Raw genomic sequence first — 10,928 nt, 5'->3', positions numbered from 1 at the left:
AATGAAGGAATAGTCTTAGATTATAGTTTCTATGACAAAGGAGAGTATCACTATTGGCTTGTTAGCATAGTGGTCAAGGTTCTTCACTGTGATGGAAGTGATCTTGGGTTGCATGACGACTAAACTTTTTGTGGGCATCACACAGTCAACGGTAGGCACACATGGCCGCGTTCTTTGCTCTAGTCCTTGTGTACAACACATGGTAGTCATACTTTCACGAGTCTCTCCTCTCACCTTGCAATTCCTTCTTAGGTGTCACTTGTATCTCAATTATATATATAGTATAGTACAGTATATAGGTATAGATGTCACAATATGTGTGTGTATGTATGTATATGACGGTTATATGATAAAATAGGAATGGAGGGTTGGCGACTACTCACTTCGTTCATTTGGCAGCCATGCCCATCCATCGACTTGGAAATCCTCCGCAGCGATTCACAAATAAGACCACTTGGATTGGATGTGTAGCACTTGAGCCGGCCGATGCCGGAGCATTATTCGAATCCTTGGAATTGGATTGAACCTGCACAAGTACAACAGCCGATTTCTTTGATTCAAGACTTCAAATCCCGCGATGGGCTGTGGAAAATCTTCGCTTGGAAATGTGGAGGAGCCCGTAACGCGGTGAGTCAGGGACATTGGAACGACCCAACACTGAAATTCAAGTCTTCTACCGTCCCAAAATCCTGCGACATACGAGTGCTGTGTTGCTCATCACCGACCTCTTTTTGGTTAGCTTAGAAGGGCGCGCTCCGTAATCCACCCTAGGCAATCTCCACAAGTACGCGGATTCCCCCCACAAAGGAGAATTCTGATTGCACAGCTCGGTTTTGTGCAGGAAGGCGGAGAATAACAAAATTTCGAGCCCCCGATACTCTAAGCTTGCTGTTCTCGTGCTAGGTAAAGTTGCTGTCTCTAGTTTATGTGTGTGTGTATCCTTGAATCTCCACTCCTTCGTGATTCTGATGAATTTCTGCAGGTGGCCCTGGCTCTGGCAAAGCCTCATTATGCGCGCGAATGACGGAAGAGTACGATTTCTTCCATATTTCAGTGGGTAGTCTGTTGAGAGCCGAGGTTCAGAAGGCTTCCAGCGTCGGGAAGCAGGTGGGCGACCTTATGAAGCAGGGAAAACTAGTACCCTCCGAAATTACCTTGAATCTTCTAAAAGAGCATCTCCGAGCGAATTCTTCAAAGCCATACTTTCTAATTACCGGGTACCCCAAAATACTCCAAGAAGCGGTCTCCTTTGAAGAACAGGTGCCTAATCGTTGCCTCACAATTTTAGTTGTATTCTACGTTGCCAGTGCAATTTTTTCTGGCGACTTGCAAAGTCTGCAGTTGTTCATGGTCACTATACGGGCAGAGTAGGACTGTAGGGCTTGGAAGGTGGGCATCTTGTCTCACAACTTGCATTTGTCGTCCATTCTGTATTTTGTCAGGTTTGCCATCTCGATCTGGTGATATACCTTGAGTGCCCTGCTGAAAAAATGGAGGAGAGGCTTCTGCTCCGTGCACAAAGTGCCGAAAGATCAAATGATAATTCGGAGACGATAAGCAAGAGATTGGATCAATTCAACCGCGATTATCTTCCAATAATTTCTCATTACGAGATGGCACATCCTCGTCGTTTCAAACGAGTACGTCTTCATGGAAAGCTTTCATCGAGCAAATTTTTTTCAAGTGTGCTTGATCTGGTGATCAGAAGTTTTGTCGAAACCTGCTAAGCTTGAATGAATAGATGCAACTTTTTAGATTAAAGCTGGCGCACTTGAGAAGGTGGAGGTTTTCCTGGAAGTAGCCAGTTGTCTAAAGGAAATGTTTAACCTGGAGGCCAGAAGTGTACTGGTACATAAACGGCACGACTGCTCGAAGACGGTACATATTTTCATTCTAGGTGATGGCCCTTCTATCTAATCTAGAATTTTCTCTTAGAAAATTTAAAATCGCAGGCCATGACCCTTGAACACTGGATATCTTGGCAATGTATAGAACTTTGTCCTTCTTGTGATGCTGGCACTAAGCAGACGTAGATCGTGCAGGTGGACCTGGAAGTGGTAAAGGGACTCAATGCAAACAACTGGTACGTTTTCTCAAAAAGCAAACCGCTCTTATTTGTGTGGGTGATCCACTGATCGCTCAACATCCATCGTCCGCCATGACGCATGTGAAGTAGGTGAGGGACTTCGGCTTGACGCACATTTCAACGGGAGATTTGCTGCGTAACGAGGTGAAGTCCGGCACAACTTTAGGAAAGGAGGCGGACAAACTCATGAAGGAAGGGAAACTGGTTCCTCTGAACACCACCATTGTGCTGCTGGAAAACGCAATGAAATCGTCTGGGTGTAAACATTTTTTGATCGATGGATTTCCAAGGTCACTGGAGCAAGCGCACGCCTTCGAAGAAAAGGTTGAAACAAACGTTAATGTACTCCAAGACTCCAATGCTTGTATCACAATATTGCATAAATGGTTTGTGTCAGGTCATCATCATATGCTCAATGACAGGAAACGTGATCGTCGTAAAGACGACGTGTAACATTGAAATTGTTAGTGCGTGTAGTCCATCAAAGTTGTGGTGTGACGTTCCGTCCGTGATCAGGTAGGCAAGCCGGAAATGGTACTGTATTTGAACTGCTCCTTGAGCACGATGGAGAAACGGCTGCTTGAACGCGGCAAGACTTCCCACCGCGCGGATGACAATATCGACACCATCAAGAAGCGCTTTGAAGGCTTTCAGAAGGAATCCAAACCCCTGCTTGACTATTACAAAACCTCCCAGCTGCTGAACGAGGTTTTCAACTTCTGCGTTCATCTCAGGTTTTGCACATGAATGTATTTGGAGGTCGATCTTGAAGTAAACTCCAAAAGAATCTGGTTGTGGTGCAGGTTTCGGCACAGCAAGAAGCTGATCAGGTGTACAAACAAGTCCTTGCAATTGTGCAAACGCTTGAGAGCGAGCCAATTCCACCTCCAAAATGAACGATGCAATTGTGCAAACACTTGAGCTCCAAGATGAATTAAGTACGTGGAATTTCCCATTATGTGCACGAGTGCGCGACAAAATTACCAGCAAAAGAGACAAGATGATAGTTTTAGCCAATTCCATGTGCAAACTTTATTCTTACATTCCCATTACGCTAAGATCTTACATGGTTCTTATTGCCCAGTCGATGCAAGGTCCATTCCCAAATATATGAGAAACTTGGTTGTGTATAAATATGAGTGTATCGTCCCTATTTCGAGGCGCATCTAAAATTGAGATTCATAATATTATAACATTCAATTTGTTTTAGTAATATTTGGGAAAATTTCCAAGCCCCCAAGTAATTCAAAAAGTTTCTCATGCATAAGTCTCCCTATCTTCTTTAACGCTTCCTCTTTTCTTGGTTTATTAGCAGTGGCTCTCCTAGAGATAGTGCTTTAGGATTGAGTTGAGTGGGAGTTTTGTGATTATTCTTAGTTTTTTACGAAATTTTATTGGGAATTTTCTAAAATTCTTAACCTCTACTTTTAGATGATTGTTGGCTTTTCAGCTTTTAGCTTGTGTGTGGCTGTTGGCTTTTCAACTTTTAGCTTGTGTGCGCTTTTTACCCCCTCATAAATCAATTATAGGGCTCCACTCTTCCTCCATGCTTGAGCTCTCCCTAGGATGATTGCCTTGGCTTCCTTCAACCAAGTCTTCAAGTCACTTCAAGCTTTAACACTTATTTCATTAATTTTGGACTCATATGTCTACTTTTGGACTATTCCTTAAAATCCTTCCCAACTGAAAAGTTTACTTTATGAAACTGTCATTCGAGAATCAAAAGTTTACTTTCTGGCACTATCATTTTCACATAAGACATTTCAAAATATCTCTCTACAATGTTGTACAAATAATGCAAAAACTACTATTAAATCCTAAATTTGTATTTCTTGTTTATAAGAATCATATTCTTAAAATAAAAAATCCGAGTTATTAGTTTAAATCCATGAAAAACCATGCTATTGAGGATTCACAACATTTTAAAAATGTATACATAAGAGACCTGTAAGACTCTTTTTACTTTCAATGCAGAAAACTATAACACTCTTGAATATTCAAGAAATTAAAAGGTTTATATACACATGAGACATGATGGAAGCCTCTTTTGTACTCCAAAATATAGCAATAGCTATGCTTGCAATTTTACATTATCATGTCATAAGTTTTACAACAAATATTGCTCTGGATGAGTCTTTGTACAAAGGATCTCCTGTGGCCTTTTCAATAATTTAAATTTTCCTTTACAATGAGTTTAGTACAAATGGGCGATCCAAACATTTGCTTGTTTGAATGTCCTTTTCTATCATGATCACAGAAATGAGCGATCCAAACATTTGCTTGTTCAGAATGTCCTTTCTGTCGTCACTTGTCGCTTGGGTGCCATCTTCATTCACTCTCATCTGATAACCACCACCACCTTCACTCTTTCTCGATATTTGAATGGTGTTATCATGGGCATTCTTCATTTGCGCTATCTCCTTCTACTTCCTCCCGGGCGAGCATCTTTGTGAACTCTGTAATGTGCATAATAATTGGTTGCGGTAATTTTATTTTGTCTTCTACATCATACCCCATGTGCTTCTTTGTTTTCTTTGACCTTGATTTCCAGGATACTATGACTGTCTCTGTGGAAAGTCTTGAAATTGCTTCATGGTTTGGGACCCATTCCTTTTTCAAACAACTACTATACAATGTACTGTTATCTTGGTTCTCCTTCCTGCCCCTTGGCTCATACCATATCGCTGTAAATGTTGTAGCTCTCCCCCGGTCATCCATGCTCACGTCAACTACTTTTGCAACCCAAAACTTCATGTTCTCATGTTCATCATCCGATGGTCGAACTGCAACAAAACAATGGACATCTATGTCTATTTGTGGCATAAACTCTCTCTTCTTGGGTCCACAATATGGACGTGGGAGCAACGATTCAAACTCATTTTCAAAGAGACCACATGCTGGACGCAAGTCATTACCAACATTTGGCCAAAATAAAGGCCGTTCTGCATTAATATCATCTTCTCGCATTTTTGCAAGGTCCTTTATCAATTGGTAGGTCTTGCTAATTACAACAGTAGTGTGTTCCTTCCAAGAGGGCTTCCAATCAGGAAATCTCCGGAGCATTTCCTCTTTGTATGCAATAAAAGCTGTTAAGCCTTCTATTTCACCTTTGGATTTCTCGCTGAATTCTTTTATAGGAGCCCATGTTGGATGCATTTCTTTGCTCGGGATTGAAGTTAAGAGAGAGTAAGGTTCTTCAGGCTCCCATTTTGTATCAAGAGAATAGTGTTGCCATTGCATCACTGGTTTTTCATCCTTTAAGAAAAATCAAAAATAGTGTGGAGCGCTATGACCAATCAGGGCATCACCACCTTTTTGTATGAAAGGTAGAATAAAGCTCTTCCAATCATACATCCTCTCAACCATTGAGCATATTGTTCCTTCCTTACGGCCACCAACTTGCCTCCCATATTTTCTTATCAAGTCATCCATTGTCTCCATGTCCTTGTGTTTTAGTTCTCTTGAAACTGTGCTAAATACCTGATCGATATCCTCATGTGTGTGCCCAACCAACAAAAACCCAACTTCAATCTCATTGAAGATTCTATGAGCGATTAGCATTGAGCAAAATGCAAAGAAGAGTACATTCTTATTCTCTCGTCCGCAATTGTCTGCTTGTATTCTCAAAGTTGCTGGTAGGCGACCTTTTTTTGCATGTACATTGTGAATTGCCTTCATAACGGATGTTACAACTTGATTGCTATCGTGTAGATGCAAGGAATCAATCCATATGTCTGCAAAAAACTTAAATCCATGCACTAACACTCCACATAGATGTGTCTTTAAAAAGTATTTGCCTTGTAGCTTAGGTGGAGTGTTAATGAATCGAGGTAATGTTGTTGTATTTTGATCCATACCATCTACAATAATGCACATGTACTCATTTGGGTGAGAAATAGCTTGCTCCTTCCAAAATGCATATTTTATTCTAGAATGTCGAACAAGTCCATGATGAAATTCTCTCTTTCTTTTGTAAGCTTCTTTTTGTTCTGGAGATGTTGCACTCTCAAGTGCTCGCTTTAGATCATCACAGTCGTTGCACTTTGACATTTTTTGCCTCTTTGGGATTTTAACATGTCCAAAGCTTTTTTTCCAAAGAGTATACAAAGTATGAAAAGATGCCGGTGCATGCCCTCTTTGCCTCTGTGTTTCTCCAATAGAGTTAAATACTTCTTTTTTGGACAAACCTATCGGAAGATGCATTTCTGATAGGTGGGGTTGCGATAAAGCATTTTCATAAATGTAATCTTTCAAAATTGCTGTTGCAACCGTTGAGGCTCTTGTTTTGGGCCTTCCTATATTTCCATGAATGTTAAATTTAACTCCATACTTTGCTTTATTAGCCAAATTCCAATATGTGCCATGTGATAATCCTGTAATAATGCGATATGCATTATTGCATATACTTTTTCCATTTATAAGAGGCCTTATTTGATGTCCTGAACTTCGCCTTCTCTTATCATTTACAAATCTCGTGAGTAGGTATTCATTTCTTCTGCTTCCTTTCCTTTGCCAGACATGTTCTCTACAACCCTTGATGTCATGTAAGTTAATGGATCGCATACATGTATGCTTACAGCATGTAGATCGCATTGCTTTTAGCATAACATCTTCATTCATTACTCTTATTCTCTTTGGTTGCTTATCTGGATCTGCCTGCACTCGTTGTCTTTTCATGCATCTGTATGTCCGTTTTGGGACCTTCTGTTCATTCTTATTTGGATTTGTGTAGTTCTCCTTGTAAGATTTATTTGTCACGTTGTTTTCATGAGATGTTGCATCCTTGATCTTATCACTCTGACAGTCAAATACTGAATATTCCTTTGTTGATGTCATCCTTGCTTTTGATACATTCGTCAAACCATTTGTAACATTTACAAGTTCACAATCAAAGTCAAACACCGAATAGTCCTTTGTTGATCTCATCCCTACTTTTGATACAATCGTAGAACCACTTGTCACAATGGCATTAGAGTGTCCCGAATGATCTTCAAACTCATCTATTCCTGAGAGAACATCACTCATTGATGCACTTTCTATGGATTTCATAACTCCATAGTCAGTGGTGATAGAGTGTCCAGAATGATCTTCAAACTCATCTATTCCTGAGAGAACATCGCTCATTGATGCACTTTCTATGGATTTCATAACTCCATAGTCTTGAAACTCCTCTACTCCAGAGAGAACATCACTCATTATACTATCGTGCATGATTTCCATAATTCCATAGTTACCTGCTTTGACTCCAAGAACTTTATCAGTATCCATGAAGCCATCCATGCTTGAAGATATAACACTTTTCACATCTTTGCCCAAGTTCTCAATGTGCATGAACTCATCCACCCCGGATAAGGCATCACTTGTGAAATATTTTTCTTTCTCGGTACCAATGAACTCATCGACTTCTGATAAGACGTCAGTGCTATAGTTGAGTGCATTGGAATCATCCATCTCTGAAGGAATAGAGCTTGGTACATTGGCATATTCTTTCAATTCTTTGATGTTGTAGTATACATTATGTTTATCATTAAAAACCACATGCCGAGTCTTTCCAATCTTTAAAAATTGCATGTTCCATCTCAAATCCTTACCTACCTCATAGTAGGGACCATCCAATGACATTGAGTTATCATCCATACCATCATCAGTAACTTTTTGAATTCTCATCTGCGCAAATGTCCAGTGTTCAACTTGTTCAAATCCCAAGACTTGACCTTCTGCTACATACTTATTTATAAATGATAACATTTGTAAAATATCTCCCACTCTAAAATCCAAAGATATGCACTTTGTATTCCTGATGACATGTGTTGGATAAGTCTCATCTCTGTCCCATGCAATAAATGCTTTGTTGGAAGTATTATAGGGCATAACATCTCCAAGGATTTCCATATCCCCACACTTATGCTTTAGCTCAACATGTGCACTAAGAATCCTTGATACGATAACTGCTACCTTATCTTTGCCAAGTCTTCTAAAGTGACAAATAGAATTTGGATCACTTTCATGCATTGTAGCAAATGCAACTACTTCTCTTTTGCAACATAAAATCACCTCCATCCCCGGAATAAATTCTGTAGCCATCTCCTTTGTGAGTTTCCTTTGCAAACAAGCTGTAACAACCATTATAAAGAACATTAGTCTCTTCTCAATAATCTACTTTATTAATGATTTAAAATCCAGAACGTGTTTGAAAATTTAATTAGACACTAACCAATAACAACTGTAAACCAATAACAACCCTAAACCCTAAACCAAAACAACCCTAAACCCTAACCAATAACAACCCTAAACCCTAAACCCTAAACCCTAAACCCTAAACCCTAATCCCTAACCCCTAAACCCTAAACCCTAACCCCCAAACCCCAAACCCTAACTCCCAAACCCTAAACCCTAAACCCCAAACCCTAAACCCTAACTCCTAAACCCTAAACCCTAACTCCCAAACCCTAAACCCTAAACCCTAAACCCTAAACCCTTAACCCTAACCCCCAAACCCTAAACCCTAAACCCTAACTCCCAAACCCCAAACCCTAAACCCTAACTCCCAAACTCGAAACCCTAAACCCTAAACCCTAACTCCTAAACCCTAAACCCTAAACCCTAAACCCTAACCCCCAAACCCTAAACTCTAAACCCTAACTCCTAAACCCTAGATCCTAAACCCTAAACCCTTAACCCTAACCCCCAAACCCTAAACTCTAAACCCTAATCCCCAAACCCTAAACCCTAACTCCTAAACCCTAAATCCTAAACCCTAAACCCTAACTCCCAAACCCTAAACCCTAAACCCTAACTCCCAAACCCTAATCCCTAAACCTTAAACTCTAACTCTCAAACCCTAAACCCTAACGCCCAAACCCTAAACCCTAAACTCCTAAACCCTAAACCCTAAACCCTAACTCCCAAACCCTAAACCCTAAACCCTAACTCCCAAACCCTAAACCCTAAACCCCAAACCCTAAACCCTAAACCCTAAACCCTAAACCTTAAACTCTAACTCCCAAACCCTAAACCCTACCCCCAAACCCTAAACCCTAAAGCCTAACCCCCAAACCCTAAACCCTAAACCCTAAACCCTAAATCCTAAACCCTAACCCCCAAACCCTAAACCCTAAACCACCAAACTCTAAACCCTAACCCCCAAACCCTAACCCTCAAACCTTGAACCCTAAACCCTAAACCCTAAACCCTAACTCACCAAACCCCAAATCCTAAACCCAAACCACGAAATCCTAAACCTGAAATCCTATGAGTGTTTTCAAGTAATATCATTTATTTAAGTAATAGTTTTAATTAGAATTCATAAGTAATAGTGGAATTGATAGTTGGGAGGGTGGTAGTGGGAGAAAGGAAGAGTGGGAAAGTGGAGAAAGGGAGTGTGGGAGGGTGGTAGTGGGAGAAAGGGAGAGTGGGAGAGGGAGTGGGAATGGGGGCGGTGGGGGTGGGGGTGGGAGGATGGGAGTGGGAGTGGGAGAGGGAGTGGGAATGGGGGAGGTGGGGGTGGGAGTGGAGAATGGGAGTGGGAGTGGGAGAGGGAGTGGGAATGGGGGAGTTGGGGGTGGGGTAAGGGTGGGAGGATGGGAGGATGGGAGTGGGAGTGGGAGGGGTGGGGAGTGGGAGTGGGAGGATGGGAGTGGGAGAGGGAGTGGGAATGGGGGAGGTGGGGGTGGAAGTGGGAGGGGTGAGGTGGGAGGATGGGAGTGGGAATGGGGGAGGTGGGGGTGGAAGTGGGAGGGGTGGGGTGGGAGGATGGGGGAGGGAGTGGGAGTGGGGGAGGTGGGGGGGGTGGGAAAATGGGAGTGGGAGTGGGAATGGGGGAGGTGGGGGGGTGGGAAAATGGGAGTGGGAGTGGGAGTGGGAGAGGGAGTGGGAGGATGGGAGTGGGAGGGGTGAGGTGGGAGGATAAGGGTGGGAGAATGGGAGTGGGAGTGGGAATGGGGGGGGAGGGGTGGGGGTGGGAGGATGGGAGTGGGAGTGAGAGGTGTAGGTGGGAGGATGGGAGTGGGTGGGAGAATGGGAGTGGGAGTGGGAGTGGGAATGGGGGAGGTGGGGGTGGGGTGAGGGTGGGAGTGGGAGGGGTGGGGTGGGAGGATGGGAGTGGGAGAGGGAGTGGAAATGGGGAAGGTGAAAGAATGGGCGTGGGAGGATGGGGGTGGGAGTGGGAATGGGGTGGGAGGATGGGGGTGGGAGGATGGGAGTGGGAATGGGGGAGGTGGGGGGTTGGAAGTGGGAGGGGTGGGGTGGGAGGATGGGGGAGGGAGTGGGAGTGGGGGAGGTGGGGGGGGTGGGAAAATGGGAGTGGGAGTGGGAATGGGGGAGGTGGGGGGGTGGGAAAATGGGAGTGGGAGTGGGAGTGGGAGAGGGAGTGGGAGGATGGGAGTGGGAGGGGTGAGGTGGGAGGATAAGGGTGGGAGAATGGGAGTGGGAGTGGGAATGGGGGGGGAGGGGTGGGGGTGGGAGGATGGGAGTGGATTTCTCCATTTCTATTTCTATTTCTACTATCTATTTCTATCTCCATTTTACTTATTTTATGTCTTCATTGTTATTTCTATTTCTATTTCCATTGTTATTTCTTATTGCCATTTACTTCTTCATTTCTATTATTTCTCTCTCTCTCCTCACCACACCACTCTCTCCCCATTTCTCTTTCTCACCATAACACTCCTTGCACGCCTCCCAACCCCCCCACACAACACACCAAACCCCACTTCCTCTCCCCGTCTCCGCCCCCCTCTTCTTCCTCGCCCCCGCCCTCCCCCGTCCCGCAAACCCCAAAAACCCGTACCTATAAAAACCCCAAATACAACAAAGTCCCAAAACAACACGTCTCTCTCCCCGA

At 43.2% G+C, this 10,928-nt stretch overlaps 1 protein-coding gene across 1 annotated transcript; it reads left to right on the top strand.

Annotated features, from left to right (window-relative positions):
- The first annotated feature begins 486 nt into the window (after nt 1–486).
- On the top strand, nt 487–2,982 carry LOC147897989 (uncharacterized). The gene is made up of 9 exons (XM_087380162.1): nt 487–734; nt 842–903; nt 983–1,260; nt 1,443–1,640; nt 1,756–1,897; nt 2,043–2,083; nt 2,177–2,410; nt 2,603–2,794; nt 2,890–2,982. The coding sequence occupies exons 1-9, from the start codon at nt 487–489 to the stop codon at nt 2,980–2,982; spliced, it is 1,488 nt and encodes a 495-aa protein (XP_087236288.1).
- The last annotated feature ends 7,946 nt before the right edge of the window (nt 2,983–10,928 follow it).

The sequence above is a fragment of the Dipteris shenzhenensis genome, chromosome 10, assembly GCF_047967505.1.
Source record: "Dipteris shenzhenensis isolate YYH24624 ecotype China chromosome 10, Dip_SZ_1.0, whole genome shotgun sequence".
Taxonomy (NCBI): Eukaryota; Viridiplantae; Streptophyta; class Polypodiopsida; order Gleicheniales; family Dipteridaceae; genus Dipteris; species Dipteris shenzhenensis.
This window is presented reverse-complemented; position numbering and strand designations above follow the sequence as displayed.